This window comes from Aspergillus thermomutatus, assembly GCF_002237265.1.
Source record: "Aspergillus thermomutatus strain HMR AF 39 chromosome Unknown NODE_5, whole genome shotgun sequence".
NCBI classification, from domain to species: domain Eukaryota; kingdom Fungi; phylum Ascomycota; class Eurotiomycetes; order Eurotiales; family Aspergillaceae; genus Aspergillus; species Aspergillus thermomutatus.
Window position 1 is genome coordinate 25,433 of NW_020798053.1, and position 15,290 is coordinate 40,722.

The window sequence follows — 15,290 nt, forward strand, 5'->3', positions numbered from 1 at the left end:
GGCGGATAGGTAGGAGTGTAAGAGGAGCGAATACAGAGAATTGGATAGAAGGAGATGTGGTGATGATGCAGGAAGAAAAGAAGCAGCAGCAGCAGCAGCAGGAGTACTAGAGGCACATAGTTAGCAGCAGGCAGATGATGTATGACTTTTGCATGGCGGAGTGGCCGTAAATCCAGCCTAACCGCTTTCTTCCTGCCACGGCCCACCGCCCCGTCGCGTGACGTTCTCTGACGGCATCAAAACGCCCCCGCTGTGTCTGGCTCTGTGGTACAATACTGTTACAAAACCGTCTGGTAACAGAACGTGGGCTGTGAACCACTTAGAGTCGTTCGTTGCAATTGCGGGCGGGTACCTCAGGCTCATTTGCTTTCCATTTTAGGCTTAGTGAGCCTCTCGCCCCACTCTGGTCTTCCTTTTTTTGGCCTTTTTTGATGATTCCCAATGAATGGACAAGTTTCCTGTCTGCCATCAAGAATTGGACTACGATCTCACCAATCCTCTCTGTACATTTATCTCTCTAGGATGCATTGGAATAGTTGCACAGATGGTAAGAACATGTGGAATCTATGTGGTCAAGAACTGCGTAACTGGAATTTGCCAGGTACAGGGTACTAAGGTACCTTTAGGTAGGTTGATACTGCGGGAGTCAATGCCTCAGGTTACCAGAGTGACTTTGTGCCAATCAAATTCAACCCTCCGGGGATGAGGGATATATGCAGCCCGCATTCTGTAGCTGCATAATAAGTGCAATCATCATATCTTGTCAATTTGAGGCATTTTTAACATGCTAGATATCTACAAGACTACATGTATAAATTTTATCTGGTGCTTTCTCGCATCTTCAAACCACATAATTGAGCATTCTCATGGACTCTACCTGAATCTTGAAAAGCATCAGGACCAGACGGAAGCCATGATCTATTTATGGGTGAACCACTCATAGATAGAGAGTCACGCCGAAGGTTAATGGTTATCTAAATGTCGCCCCCTTTCTCTTTTACAGAGAAAATCCCTCTGCCTCCTGACCCCAGATAAAGCAGCTTTTGGCCAGACCATGGTCGAGAAATCATAGTCGTCATTACACAGTGGGGTACCTTCCCAACACCTGAGGTTCACACCCTCCGTTGAACAGAACAATAGAATCCTTCTCCTGTGGCTGTGCGTATTCTAGTACTGGACAACCACGAGCCCTAGGCAATGACTGCATTAGCTTGAAAACATCAACATCTATTCCTCTGGCAACAGAGCTGATCTCATTGACAACAGATATACGGTGTACCTCGCTGGCCATAATGATAAGAAAGCATGCTCTCTCTGTAAAGTCTGTATGGCCGTCGCCGTCGAGGCGGTGAGCATCTCAGGTTTTAAGCACTCCATAGGAGGATTGCATCATGCATCATGCATCAGCATCTTTGTTCTAATGGCCATTCATGATACCACCTGTTAGTTTTGAGTAAATGAATGGACACTTCTCAGATTCTATATGACTCGACTGGCCGCGTTCATGTTGGCTGTAGTCAAATGGCAACCTTTAGGCCCGAGTTATACTCATATTTGTTCCTATTATTGCTGTCCTCAGAGTTTAAATCAAGGGCCTCGAAACTTCTCAGCTTGTGGGCCTGAGGCCGCAACGGATCCACTCCCGACCAATCCCAGCCCTGACATAACAAAAGTGGACAGAGAGCGACGATAACCGCCACAGAGTGTGGGACCTCTTTTACAGGTAATCAGAATACAAATACTGGGGTGGAGTTGACCAGGGGTAACAGAGAGATCAGATGAAGATCACATCATCGCAATCTTCCTGTGGCTTCATCGTCTTTTTCATAGATTTCCATAGCCGATTCTACCTAGGACCTAATCTATCGATTATTTCAGGGACTGATTGGCATTTTCCTAGTCTATTGGGCACGCATGTGCTTTCCTTACAATGCTCCTGGAAGAATTATTGGGACACATCCTGATTCTCTGCGCCCTACCTATGATCATAGCTAGGACCTCATCATAAGCATGCCTCGAGTCTAACGCAGTCTGGCAAACACGCATGGAGGCATCAGAATCTGTCTGATTAGGCCACGAGGAATGGACTGGCCACTTGGCAAATGCATCAATACGGACGTCTGCATCTTACGGAGTACATTCGAGGCATTGAGCTTTCAAACTGTGCTTTGTGAAGACCACCAATAGGAAAACATTTAATCTTCATCCACACGCGAGTTTCCTTTTCGACCTCGTCGAGCATAGGTACCTTAAGGTAAGGTACCTCGTACCCTCGGAACATGGAAGAAGAGATAGAACTCAACAACACCCGATCAACACCCTAGCCCTACCTACAACAGGACAAGACCTAGAGTGCTACGTCCGGAATCATTTACACTCACTGCCTTGATTCTTCAAATGAACCCAAATCATCATAGTGTCTTCTAATTCCTACTTCTTACCCTCCAGTTAGTGGTCCTCAAATCGCGGGGTAGAGACTCCTGCCCTCGGTGGAGGGGTAAATGACGTAAAGCAGTTTTTCTAGTACTGTCCATCGGCAGCCTAGGCATAATATTCTAATAGATGACGGTATTATTAGAAGGAAAGGTGATGTGTGCCTGTGTGGTGTATGACAGATTCACCAAGCCACTTACCTAGATCTGGGCCGGGGTCCAGGCATAGACACAAACAAGAAGCCTGTAACAGAGATTAAACTAAATAACAAACATGTCCCTGCCCTGATTAGACAAGAGATGCTTTGTTATGGTTTCTGCCTTAGCGATGTGACCAGTTAGAGAAAGCTTCTACTTAGCAAGACTGACAGTTTCAATATCAAGAAAATATAAGCTGGCATAAGGGCATAAACATGGTTCTTAACAGCAAGTTTATCAGTGTAAGTTAATACTATTACTTTCAGGACCCATTGTAGGAACTGGAAGAATCGGATATCTTGTCTTTCAAGTAATTCATTCATCACCAGGATGCTAACAGGGTATTAAGTAGGTATACTTGCACTCGCAATATAACTCGCAGACCTTCGGGCCACGGCCGAAACTGACAATCTGCGCAAGAGTGAAGACAAGCACACATGCAAATACAATCAATGCAGGACAGACAAGTATGAAATGGGCATTTGCTCCTTCAACGTCCCCAACCTCAGACGAATTCAGCATCCGCCAATCCAACGTGAGATAAAAGTACAGGCCTTTTCAGGCAGTCATAATCATGGCGCATACACTGCGGGAATGATGGTTGTGATCACTTTTCTTTTTTCTTCGACTCTTCTTCAGCTCCGATGCATCCAATGCAGTTTAGGAAGTCCGGGGTACCGAATACTCCGAGAAATGACTTGGTTGAATGTCTCCGTCAAACGATCATCTGGACAAGTCCCTGTCCACCAAGAGTCTTGCTGCCCACAAATTCTTGACTTTTCAAGCCCGCCAAAGCATAGAATACGGCGGCGATCAGCAAGAAGACGGCCGCGACGATCAAACTGGATGCACCGGAGCCTGGAAGGAGACTAAGCCATTGAATGACACTCATGATGGCGTACATCGCAGCGCGCATCCAGTTGGTGGTGAAGCGCCGAATGAACGCATCGAATTTGGAGGAGGTAGGGCAGATTCTGAGCAGGAAAGGGACTTCAATGAAGATGAGGATTAGGCCCGAGACACTGTGATCGTGAGCTTCACTATCCAGAGCTTTGCTTAGTAAGACTTCCTTACAGGCATAGTACGCTGAAGACGATGCGCAAAACAGCTAAAGAGAAGATGTTTGCGATTCCAAGGGCAATGCAGAGGATGATGCACAGCACACCCGTCCTATCCCAGATCAAGTCAGCAAGCTTTCAGAACCAGAACGGTGAAATTGTGCAATGGACTATTGTCATTTGGGATTTACAATCCCATGCTGTGTGAACCCTTTGAAAGAGTTGTGGCAATCTCAAGCCAGACAATGCAAGAAGGCCTGGTGGTAGATTCAGGCAACCGCCATTTCTCTCCAACATGTTGTTCGGGATCGCGCTCAACGTTGAGAAAGAACGAAAAAAAAGGAAGAAGTAAAGGACTGATAGCATACCATTGTCCATAGATACCTATACATGAGTTAAAATAATTAGCAATTTGGCTCATTCTTGCCTCGCAAATGTAAACACTGGAGGCACATACTGAAGTTTCTCGAGCGGAATTCCTCTGCCAATGTCATGGTGGATGATATAAGTGTAAATTGACGAGAGTATAACTATCGCTGTATACAGTAGGATTGTCTCACTGAGATGAACAGAGACGCTGTTTGTGTTTGGGATGAGGACGGTGAGAATGTCTGATTGTTGATGCTGAACCATCAACTGTGGCTGAGTAGATGCGATTGACAGGTGCGGGTATGGGCCAGCTTGCTAGATCGGGTCGATCCCGCTCACCGCCCTCGGCAAACCCTTGGTTGGCTATGTACCGATCGACTATTCGACGTGCATCACTCCATCCAAACACTCAGATATCTCAAACTTCGCAGAAGAGCTCCATAGAGAACGTGTATCAGGCAGCAGGACTCTGTATAGGCTCACAACGGCGCTGATAAGCCCGCTATAGCTACAGAAATGGAGTCTGTTGACTTGAGGCATAGCCGGACCGTCTCCAAATGTAAGGATAAAATAGAAAGCTCGATTGCTACTCCTTGAGCTGATATTTGTTGCCCTCAGCTTCAAGACCCCGTAGCTCCACAAGAGGACCTTTGGATGAATTCAACGAGTGAGCCGAGGTTCTGATCTCTCGAAGACACAAGGGCATGCTGACGATGAAATAGCCCACTCGGCTCAGCTGATGTCAATGTATCATCTGCTCCTTTTGTACAAGATGCAGCTCAAACTGGGATATACACGGGTCACACTTTAACGGCGTTAGACCCACTGGCGCCAAACGAGTTACCACCGGGCATGGAGAAAGATCTGTCGTATCTCCTTCGCTACGACCTTTATCATTCCCTGTCACAAATTGATATTCCACATCCACTGCGCTCGGAGTTCGTCACGCCAGCCCCTGATGAAATGTTGAGCTCATCCTTGGGTAAAGTTGAGATATTGTTGGCTGAGGGCCACTTCTTACTTGCGGCTTATCTATGCGGAACCATCCTGACTTCCCGTTCTGTCTCGCCAACTGATACCAAGCTAATCTTTGGACTTTTCTATACACGACTAGCGTGTCTGGAACTGTCTGGAAATGCTGTTCTAGCGGCGCAAGAATCAAAGGCCCTTGAAGACTTGACTTCGGCCTTTTATTACGTTGACTTTGACCTCGACGCATCCGCGAAAGAAAACTCTCAAAAGCCATCAGTTCATGCACGCCATATCGTACCATGGCCACTGCGAGTTCTGGCAGTGAGGCTCCAGAGCATCGGGTTTGGTGATCCTCGTCGAGGCATTGGCGGCCTGTACGAACTTGGCCTCGAAGCGCGAAGGGAAATCATGCGAACGGAATTAACACAATCGGAGCGACAAATCTGGAGGGATAGATTGGCTGATCTCGGGATCAGAAGCGTGAATGCCTTGATCGAGATGGGAGATCTTGATGCCGCAAGGAGATCCCTGCACAGCCTGAAAATAGCAGACTCGGAAGCCGAGATAAACAAGTCAAGAAAGGTGCTTCTCTCCTTGATGATCGGCGACCTTGACGCCGCAAAGAAAGTGTGTGAGGAAGCGGGCATGCCCGACGAGAGTATCCTTAAACCGCTCATCAGCATGGCGGAAGGCCAGTACAACGATGCAGTGGCCGAATGGAGGGCACTTCTCGAGAATGGCGAAGAGAATAACGACAAAGCCTTGATTTCCCAGAATCTGGCCGTCTGTCTATTATATTCAGGGCAGCTGAATGAGGTAAGTCGATACGTTTCCGCCCAGATACATTCAAGCTGACGCTTACTCCCAGGCTCGTCAAATTCTGGAGTCGTTGGTTGCTGCTAACCATTCATTTGGCAGCTTGGTTTTCAATCTGTCCACAGTCTATGAGCTTTGCTCCGACAAGGCTGGTATTCTCAAGACCAGTCTTGCCGAGTCCGTCGCCAAGCAGCCCATCTCAGGTCATATCAATCTTGATCGGCCAAGTGCGGATTTCAAGTTATGAGAAGTGAGCATTGACGCATCCTAAGGTGTCCTACCGTTGATGTCCTGCACTAGGAGGAATAGTAGAACTCTATTTCCTTCGAAAGTTATCTGATATTCTAACCTGCTAATGATGAATGACCCGACGAGGCATCTGACGCTCATGCTGTCTCATGCCAACCCTAAACATAACGCCATGACTATGCAATGCGTCAAATACTCACTCTAACACTGAAGCGTGGGAATAATCGTTATGAATGAACCAATGAACCGACGACTTTTCACTCGCTGTTCTTGACTGGTGCCGCTCTGGGTTTAGGTTTCCGAATGATTACTTTGTCACCTTCTAGCTGCCAACCCAAGCCCTCTTTCTCTACCAATTTCTTCCAAGTCCACTGTCTCCCATCTCCTGTACAGCCTTCGACAATCCAACTCACGTTGACGTTGAGATAAGCACTGCCGACGGCTTTCAGCGCATGTCTCCGGACACGGTCCTCAGCCCAATTGATCACAGCCCGCGTAGGTGAATCCACCTCGTTTCGGACCTGCCAAAAGGCAATCCAATTGTCATGCATCAGCGCCGCCAAAACACGGTCAATTATGTCCGATTTAAAGGCATATTGAGTACGCGCGCGTGCACGCAGCTCGAAGGCAGAAACCATATCCCCTTGCCGGCAAGCATAGTCGAGGATCAAATATGATATGATATCCTTCAGCTCCGAGTCGGGTAATGGGTGAGAAGGTGAATGTAATGTCTCAAGCAGATAACGGAGAGAAGGGAAATATGAAGGTGGATGCTGAGCGCGGATGGAAACTGTGACCGAGAATACATGGACCTGCTGCTGGAACGACACGGGAACTGAGGACGCGGTGGCTAGCACGGCTTCTCGGAGCTTGCGGAGGGACAACAGAAGAGTAGATAATTCTGTAGCCGGCGAAGGACCAGTCTGTCCGGTCTTCCTGCCAGGCAACTGGAGGCGGGATGCCGGTGGGTTTTTTGTCGCGTCTGCAGAAGCACTGGTAGGAAGGGATGCGAGAGCCTCAATCAGATTTCCGGCATGCCGAGCACAAAATTCCATCCATCGATTCGTGATGCACTCAAAATATTTCTTTTGTTCCTTGTGATCTAGGAGCCTGCGAGGGATTAGCTCAATGAACAACCTCAACCCCCACTTGTCGTTCCGATCTCCTCATTGAACTCAATGCGCACATACAGCCGATCACCTTTGGACACAAAACCAACCGCCTCAAGAGGATCCCTGTCCCTCAGGGGCTTCAAGCGGCTTTCGGAAAATCGAGCTGAACGTGTTGCGGGACCCGCCATGGCTGGCAATGTGCCGTGGTGAAGAGCGTCATGAGGAGAGATAACAGCTTTATCGCTGTCGTCTGGTGTGATCATGGATCGTCAACTCGTGGAAGGAATTACTCCGCTGGGCTTACCGCCTGTTTGTTTTGTTTGCTTGGTTTTGCCTGTTTGCTGAGAGTGGGACGCCGAGGTTCCTTTTTTTCCCCCAACAGGACAATTCTGAGTGTTTCCCAACGGTCTATCTACATTTCAACAGTTGCTTCTGTCTTGAAATTTGATGCTCATCCGTCCTTGTTATCCTCTCAACTGATTTGCGGTCATTTATCTCGTAGTTAGAGAGGTATGGTGACAATTTTGTGTTGACCTGCTCAAGTTTCTTCTACTACCCGCTACCGCTCCTTATACTTGCTTGCGTACTTCTACTGCATGTGAAGAAACATGTCTGCTCGCCAACGTCGTCCCGCTGAGAGCTATCAAAATGAATCGAATTCGACTCAGCCTGCTGCTATCGCAGCTGCAATTCTCGAGAAGCCGCCCGAGGTCGTGAAGAGACTTCTTCATTGGGACGATCTTCCGCATTGGCAACGTGATAATCACCACATCCACACAGGATACCGACCAGCCTCGTTCTCGTTTCTCGTGTCCTTTCAATCTCTCACGTACCTCCACAACGAAACGGTCAACATCTATACTCATCTTCTGCCGTCACTGCTGTCTATTCCCGCTGCGTTCTTACTGTACCAGGAGCTTGCCCCTCGCTATGAGACTGCCACAAGGGACGATATTATTGCCTTTGGTTGCTTCTTTGCAGGAGCTGCCTTTTGCTTGGGGATGTCGGCGACATATCATACCATTTCCAATCACTCCCCGATAGTCGCTCGCATAGGAAATACCTTTGACTATGTCGGTATCGTAGGCCTTATTGTGGGAAGTTTCGTGCCAAGCGTGTACTATGGTTTCTACTGCGTTCCAGGCCTCCAACGGCTGTACTGGACGATGATCTGCGCTATTGGTCTTGGCTGCGTTATTGTCTCGGTTCTCCCCCGGTTTCGGACGCCTCAGTGGCGGCCTTTCCGCGCAGCCATGTTTGTTGGGATGGGTCTGTCAGCTGTGTTTCCTGTGATCCACGGGTTGCAAAAGTACGGGGCCGACCAGATGACGCGCCAGATTGGGCTCGGATGGCTTCTCCTTCAGGGTTTCCTTTATATCTTGGGGGCTACAATCTATGCGGCTCGAGTTCCTGAACGTCTGCGGCCGGGCAAGTTCGATATATTGGGAAGCTCTCACCAGATCTTCCACGTACTAGTGGTTTGCGCTGCCGTGGCTCATTTGACTGGCTTGCTCAAAGCATTCGACTACCGACATAGTGGGATTGCAGGAAGCTGTCCGTCAGACTCCAACTGACCTTCTGATTCGCCACCGAAACCTGATAGGAATCACACGAGCAATGCATCACTCTTGAACAACATGTTTCGGTCGACATATGTAGCCATTAACCGTATCAGTAGAGGAGATAGGTGACGTGTGCTGATGCTGACTTCTGGCGGAGGACACGAGATGTGTCCAACCAACTTTCCCCCCTTGCTGACAGTCCAGACATGCGGGAGGTTTTCCACGATGTGTATTGGCAAACTCAAAATGCACTGCGAGCATACACAATGTTTCTGGAAGCATCAGCTGGCTTCCATCAAGAATTGGTTTGACATGCTCACCGCTTGCTTTCCCGGCCACTCGATCCGGACAGACGAATAGAGAGTCGTATACAGAAATCTCCAGCTCACATGGTATGCTGTCATGCATCACGGTGATCATCTCCCTCTTAGAGATAGCTCAGTCATTGGACACTGTGACAGACGCCAATGGCTGAGCCCAGCAGATGGCTGTTTCACTGGTTAGAGTTCATTACCGTCATCTCATCATCACGCCACTGTGTCTATCGACAATGTTGCATCAAGGCTTCCTCCTTCAGGCCGCCATTGCCAGGTGAGAATGGTTGCCGCTTAGAATCTCCCGGCCTTAGCAAATCAGGTGGTAGCCAAGTCATCCGGCAACTGCCCCTTTTGGATCAGCTAAGTCTGGGCTCGTGGGACTACAATAAGGACTGGTGACGATTGTTGGTCGCTCTTATGCGTGGGGGATCAGATGGAGCATTTGGGTTTCACAGCGGCTGACTTCGTATGCGGTTGCCGTCGGTTAGGGAATCCTGATACGGGCAATGACTCCAGGTTCTGCTTTCCAGTTATATAATGGGGGGGGTTGGTTGGTTGGTTGAAGTCACCGTCTAAGGGTATTCTGCCTTCCTATCATATCGGCGAGGTTGCTTTAGATGCTTGTGAGGGTTGGCCAGCACTGGATCGCTTCTTCCGGCGTGGGTCTCCCTCCACGAGATATCCGTTTCATAAGCCGGCGGACATAGATCAAATCAGTATCCCCCAAAGGACATGAAGGCTTGTCTTTGGGTCCAATCCGCACAGATGTATGCAGGATCCGATCAACCTTCCGGCAACGGCGGAGACACACCCAGACTCCGGGCCGCTTGCGAGAACTGCAGACAATCAAAGGTGAAATGTAATCTCTCTGGAAAGAGTACCTGCATCCGGTGTCTTCGTCACGGGCTGCCTTGTCGATATCGACTCGCCAATCGGTCAGGAAAACCCAAGGGCAGCAAGAACCGAGCCACGTTGAAGAAGCTGGGACAACTGCAGGACGAGAAGCCTGTATTACGTGCTTTGAAGGGAAAGCACAGCGCGGAAACCGTCATGGACAACCATTCTCACTCGATCAGTGAAAAATCTCGAGTGCTTCAGAGCAGTGAGGAAAACGTGTGTTGCGATCCGGTGGATCGGTCGGATAGAAATGCTAACATGGCACAGTTACACGAGAGCCCTACCAGCCAGGACACCGACTTCACGGCGGACGCCTCCATATCCGTGTTCGCATATCCTTCCTTCCAAGAACCGTTGCCATCTGCCGATCCGGTATATATGCAAGCCTCCATGTCACCCACCTTTCTTCAAAAGGAGTTCATCACCAAAGGCCTCACGAGCTGTCCCCTCGCAGTCCACATCCCCGATGCGCTGCAACCGTCGTGTGAATGTGGAGGAACAGTGGTGTTTCACATGGACCAGCTGAGGGATATGATGGTCAACGCCGGCCACCTGCGACTCGACCAGAGTCTGCAGGGTATCAAGGTGGCTCTGTCAGTCTGCCAAGGATTTCTGCAATGCAGAAATTGCCCAAAGGACAGCACTAGTCTGCTGTTGCCTATCTCTACACTAGACTTCACACTGCAGATATTCGAATACTGGGTATCGTACGGGCTGGCGGCGCAGCATTCGGTGGGAGTCGACAGTGCAAAGATGAGATATGGCGATTATGAAATGTGCTCCGAGGAAAGTTGGTGGATCAGTCGCTTCCTGCTCCGTGCGCGACTCGTCCAGTGCAAGGAGGTGTTTTCCGTACTGCAGAAAGCGATCGATGTCTGCCTCGGGTCGCCATCCGGTCATCTCGGGCAAGGGCTGTACGACGAGAACCGCGGAGGCAGCTGTCTCGATCAAATCCTTCGAGGGTACGAAGCAACGGTGGAAGCTTTTATGCGTTGTTTATCGGGGAATGATGTATGTTCTAGTTCTAGTTAGTATACGGAGTAGGCGTCTGTACACCAATTGACTTTTAAAACATGTGCACACATATGTTTCTATCTACTCGTGGTTTAACTGTAGTTTAACTTAGCAGAAGGCCGTGTTGCCGTCAGCAGTGACGGATAGATATAGTAGTGACGGCTCTCGGCTTTGACAAGCCTCGGCAATCCAGCCGTTATACTCGTAGAGAAGCCACCCCTCACGCGTCAATATAAGTCTACCAGCATTTCAATTGTACTTCAAAAACAACATTTTCTTGACAAGTCCAACACCTGCCTTGAAACGATTCAAATATACCAGTCATACACGAAATCTAATTTGCTTCATTGCGCCCCGCAAATCAATCAACATGGCCGCCCGCCTCGCCCAGGTCAACGCCCACCTCAACTACCCAGCCGGCCTCCTCGCAGGCAAAGTCGCCATCATCACCGGCTCAGGCCAGGGCATCGGCGCCGAAGCAGCCCGGCTGTTCGCCAACGAAGGCGCAAAGGTCATCGTCGCTGACATCGACGCTCGTGTGTAACCATCCACCGCAACAGCAACAGCAACAGCAAGTCTCCCACCAACTAACACCTCCACAGAAAAAGCCACCGCCGTCGCCCAATCCATCAACGATGCGGGCGCCGGGCGCGCGCTCGCCGTCGTCGGCGATATCCTGGACGACGCCTATATCACGGACCTCGTCTCCAAGGCGGCCGGGTTCGGGAACGGGAAGATCCATATCATCGTGAACAATGCGGGGTTTACCTGGGACGGGGTGATCCACAAGGTAGGTATTGCATTTTTTTCTTTCCTTTGGTTTAGAAGACGATGACGATTGTCCTGACGGAGTTAGATCACCGATAAACAATGGGACACGATGCTAGCGGTGCACAACACCGCGCCGTTCAAGCTGATTCGGGCCGCGGCGCCGTATTTCCGGGTTAGGGATGGGGAGGACCGTGTGATTATCAATATTAGCTCTACGAGTGGGATCCATGGGAATGCGTACGTCACGTCTTCAGACTCTCCTTGGTCAAGTCAGAGTCACTGCTAGTCTCTAGATATGGGTTGTGCTGATCGTTGCTCAGGGGGCAAGCAAACTACGCGCTCGCCAAAGCCGGGCTGGTCGGGCTGACCAAGACCATTGCTAAGGAATGGGGCCCGGCGTATGGGGTGCGCGCCAACACGATCGCGTTTGGCTTTGTGACGACCCGGTTGACGGCTGCGAAGGAGGACGGCGCGTTCATCACCACCCCGGACGGGACCAAGGTTGCGCTGGGGATCCCCGGGAAGCAGCTGGCTGGTCGTAAGGGGGGCGAGAAGCAGGCGTATCCGGATATTCCTCTGGGACGGCCGGCGAGTCCCGAGGAGGCGGCGAGGTCGATTCTGGGGGTGTGCAGTCCTTACTTTTCGTATGTGAGTGGGGAGACCATTCGGGTGACTGGAGGTCGCAATACGTAAATACATTGTTGCGTGATGCTTGATTGCTTTGTGATGGTACAATTATATATACAGGGGGACATCACGTCATGTACAGAAAAGGTTCCCTCCACTGTGTCTGCTAGCGAGTGTCCAGGCAGCGCTTAGTGACTAGCTATACTGCAGTTCATGAAATCTTGACGTGGCAGACGCAGGAAATAGAAAACGAGTGAGTCTAGACCGGACACGGGCACCTTTATCGTGCTCAGTCTAGTCCCACGTCAGCCTCTTATCACCTTGTCGGTCTTACTGTGCAGTGTGCACACCCGTCACTTGATTGGCAGAACTCGAAAGCATGGTGTGCTGACAGTGCTGACAAGGCACACAGGCAGACACAGCCTAGTGCTAGACCATGAGCACAGAGCGTAGGACAGGAAGCCTCAAGCAGGACGAATACAGCAAGTGAGAAGTGGAGGGGAAATAGTTGTCGTCAAAGTCTATTGTATAGGTGTAATGATTCCAAAATGAACGAGCCTGATCGGCTAATCTTACACCACACGTAAGAATCAGGCCCTTATCCTCCAGTCCAGCACCAGAGCGGTGTCTTGAAACCTCGAAGAGTCGCGATAACCAAGCGAAATCAAACAAACAAATCACGGTTTTCCTCCCAGTGCTTCCGTGGTATCGATTCTGCTGCCGTCTCCCATATTCGACTCCATGAAACAAAGAACAAGGTATAAAAACAGTACATGCAATGCTTCTCTGATCCGGGGTATTTCTTTTCTTTCAAAAAAAGCTGTTCAACTCCAACACCACAACACCAAACCAGGCACATAATCAAACAGATGATCCGACAAAATATGAATCAAATAACCATCAAGGATCCACCCGTAAATAGTAACATATTAATAAAACATAGCGAAGTGTGCAGTGAAGGGGTCCCGGAACTCTCATGAATGGCGGATCCTATGCTGACTGGCGGTTGACCAGACAATCCAGGCGGATGTTACCAGGAGTCCAGGGAAAATGATCAAGATTAAGGCGTATGTCCAGAGAAAGCGGGAAAGGCGAAGGGACCTCATCTTTCGGAAAGGACGATGGGTCGCTCCGAATGATGCAAAAAGAAACTGAATGAAAATGGGGCCGTATAAATGTAGTGGAAATCCAGTTCCTGATGTTGAATAGTTGGCATAAATCGTAAGTCTGCATTAATATGGGTCTTGGCCGCTCTTGTTTTGCCGTTAAACCTTAGCAGACGGAGAGTGGCTGAGAGCCCGGCTGGTGGACAACAATGGCCTCCGAGATGTCCTTGCATGTCAGGGGGTCCATAGAGAGATCGCCTTGACATTCCGTTTCGGGCTCATATTCCACAGAGGACATCGATGCAACACTGTCCATATCGGTAAATACTTCAGTGTAACAAGAGCTATCGGATGCGGCAGAGTCGGAGAAGTCTGAGTAGTGAGACGAGTCTGAAGAGGATGTCGATGGCTGCGTGTTGAAAGCATGCACAGGGACAGAGACAGGGACCTGTGGCCCACTGATGACGTCGTAAGGCAAGGGTCCATTGGGAGCAACCCAGGGGGTCACTGGGTTGAGGGTGAATTGAGGGCAATCCAGGATCAACTGGCGAAGCTCCGGGATGGTAATTCTCTTGGAGGGGTCACACTCGAAGATGCGGCTCAAGATGCAAACCAGATCATCTGACAAGGGCAGAATGGACTTGAGGAAGAAAGGATCCTTGAGATAGGCCCGGAATGTGGAGTCCTCAATCGAGGCACGTTTCCATGGGTTGCGCCCGCAAGTGAGGTTGACCAGAATCACACCCAGGCTCCACACATCATTGGGGGCCGATGCATAGCAAGACAAGGGACGGGGATTCGGTTGTTGGCATTCTTCAATTGGTAATATATTCAAGTCAGCCGACTGCACGCAATAAAGAGACAAAAAAAAAAATGGGTGAATTACCTGGAGACATATAGAATGTGGATCCGCAACCAAAGTCCGAAGTGAAATAATCCGTGGTAGCAAGGCCAAAGTCGGCCAGTTTGACCGTCAGGCCCTGATCGGTCACCAAGATGTTCTCCGGCTTGAGGTCCCGGTGATAGATTCCTAATGAGTGGCAATACTGGACGGCATCCAGGATCTGGAGAAAGACACGTTTAACCAAGGGATCGTTGCCCACGAAGTTGCCCTTTTCGGTGATGCTGGAGAACAGATCACCCTCGGGGCAGAATTCAATGACCACATAGGTACAGTCGACGGAATCCATTATGCGAACCAGGGAAACCACATTGGGATGTTGGCTGGCCAGATGGTGGAGCTTGATCTCTCGCTGCTGGAACTTGAGCTGCCGGGCATCAAGTCCGACCTTGTTCAGTGCTTTGACAGCATACACCACATTGGTGTGGATGTCGACGGCCGTGTAGACCACGCCGTACGCACCAACTCCAAGAATGCTCGTCAGTTCTAGCCGGTTGGCTAGAAGATATCCCAGGCGGTGTTCCGGAGCATAAGGACGGGTAATGGGAGGAGAAGGCGGAGGAGTTGGAAGCATGGGGGGATACATGCTGAAGGGATTTGGGGAGAGCATTAAGGGTAGATGTGATATAGAGGGCAGAGACTGGAAAGGATGCACAGGAATATGCAGCCTTCCAGCCAGGAAACAAAAACAGGTGTTGTAGTGACTAGGGCTGACAATGGAGTATTCCGTCTGATGAGAGAGTCCTTAAATGGCAAGATCCAAATCTAAACGGCCTGGTGGTAGCGGTGATATCCAAAAGGGAGAGTCGTTCAAGATATTAGGGATATTTATTTCTTGACTCAGGAATCCATTGGAAGAAGCAGAGGATGGTTCCAAATTAATCCAAAA

The 15,290-nt window shown here is 49.7% G+C and overlaps 7 protein-coding genes across 7 annotated transcripts; 4 read left to right on the forward strand and 3 right to left on the reverse strand.

Annotated features, from left to right (window-relative positions):
- Positions 1-3,345: 3,345 nt before the first annotated feature.
- TVP18 (Tvp18 family protein) lies at positions 3,346-4,182 on the reverse strand (the record flags this gene model as incomplete). The annotated part of the gene is made up of 4 exons (XM_026757568.1): positions 3,346-3,652; positions 3,705-3,800; positions 4,057-4,072; positions 4,146-4,182. 4 exons carry the CDS (start codon positions 4,180-4,182, stop codon positions 3,346-3,348), a joined length of 456 nt encoding a protein of 151 aa, XP_026618645.1.
- A 391-nt stretch (positions 4,183-4,573) lies between these two features.
- CDV56_104068 (uncharacterized protein) lies at positions 4,574-6,092 on the forward strand (the record flags this gene model as incomplete). Its single annotated transcript, XM_026757687.1, has 4 exons — positions 4,574-4,616; positions 4,676-4,724; positions 4,780-5,845; positions 5,898-6,092. The coding sequence occupies 4 exons, from the start codon at positions 4,574-4,576 to the stop codon at positions 6,090-6,092; spliced, it is 1,353 nt and encodes a 450-aa protein (XP_026618646.1).
- Positions 6,093-6,351: 259 nt separating this feature from the next.
- On the reverse strand, positions 6,352-7,469 carry CDV56_104248 (uncharacterized protein; the record flags this gene model as incomplete). Its single annotated transcript, XM_026757867.1, has 2 exons — positions 6,352-7,204; positions 7,285-7,469. 2 exons carry the CDS (start codon positions 7,467-7,469, stop codon positions 6,352-6,354), a joined length of 1,038 nt encoding a protein of 345 aa, XP_026618647.1.
- A 345-nt stretch (positions 7,470-7,814) lies between these two features.
- On the forward strand, positions 7,815-8,780 carry CDV56_104397 (hemolysin III family protein; the record flags this gene model as incomplete). Its single annotated transcript, XM_026758016.1, has 1 exon — positions 7,815-8,780. The coding sequence occupies one exon, from the start codon at positions 7,815-7,817 to the stop codon at positions 8,778-8,780; it is 966 nt and encodes a 321-aa protein (XP_026618648.1).
- A 1,070-nt stretch (positions 8,781-9,850) lies between these two features.
- Positions 9,851-11,014, forward strand: CDV56_104588 (uncharacterized protein; the record flags this gene model as incomplete). Its single annotated transcript, XM_026758207.1, has 1 exon — positions 9,851-11,014. One exon carries the CDS (start codon positions 9,851-9,853, stop codon positions 11,012-11,014), a length of 1,164 nt encoding a protein of 387 aa, XP_026618649.1.
- A 352-nt stretch (positions 11,015-11,366) lies between these two features.
- CDV56_104705 (SDR family NAD(P)-dependent oxidoreductase) lies at positions 11,367-12,460 on the forward strand (the record flags this gene model as incomplete). Its single annotated transcript, XM_026758324.1, has 4 exons — positions 11,367-11,532; positions 11,599-11,786; positions 11,853-12,004; positions 12,088-12,460. The coding sequence occupies 4 exons, from the start codon at positions 11,367-11,369 to the stop codon at positions 12,458-12,460; spliced, it is 879 nt and encodes a 292-aa protein (XP_026618650.1).
- Positions 12,461-13,666: 1,206 nt separating this feature from the next.
- Positions 13,667-15,011, reverse strand: CDV56_104903 (serine/threonine-protein kinase; the record flags this gene model as incomplete). The annotated part of the gene is made up of 2 exons (XM_026758522.1): positions 13,667-14,313; positions 14,387-15,011. The coding sequence occupies 2 exons, from the start codon at positions 15,009-15,011 to the stop codon at positions 13,667-13,669; spliced, it is 1,272 nt and encodes a 423-aa protein (XP_026618651.1).
- Between the last annotated feature and the right edge of the window lie 279 nt (positions 15,012-15,290).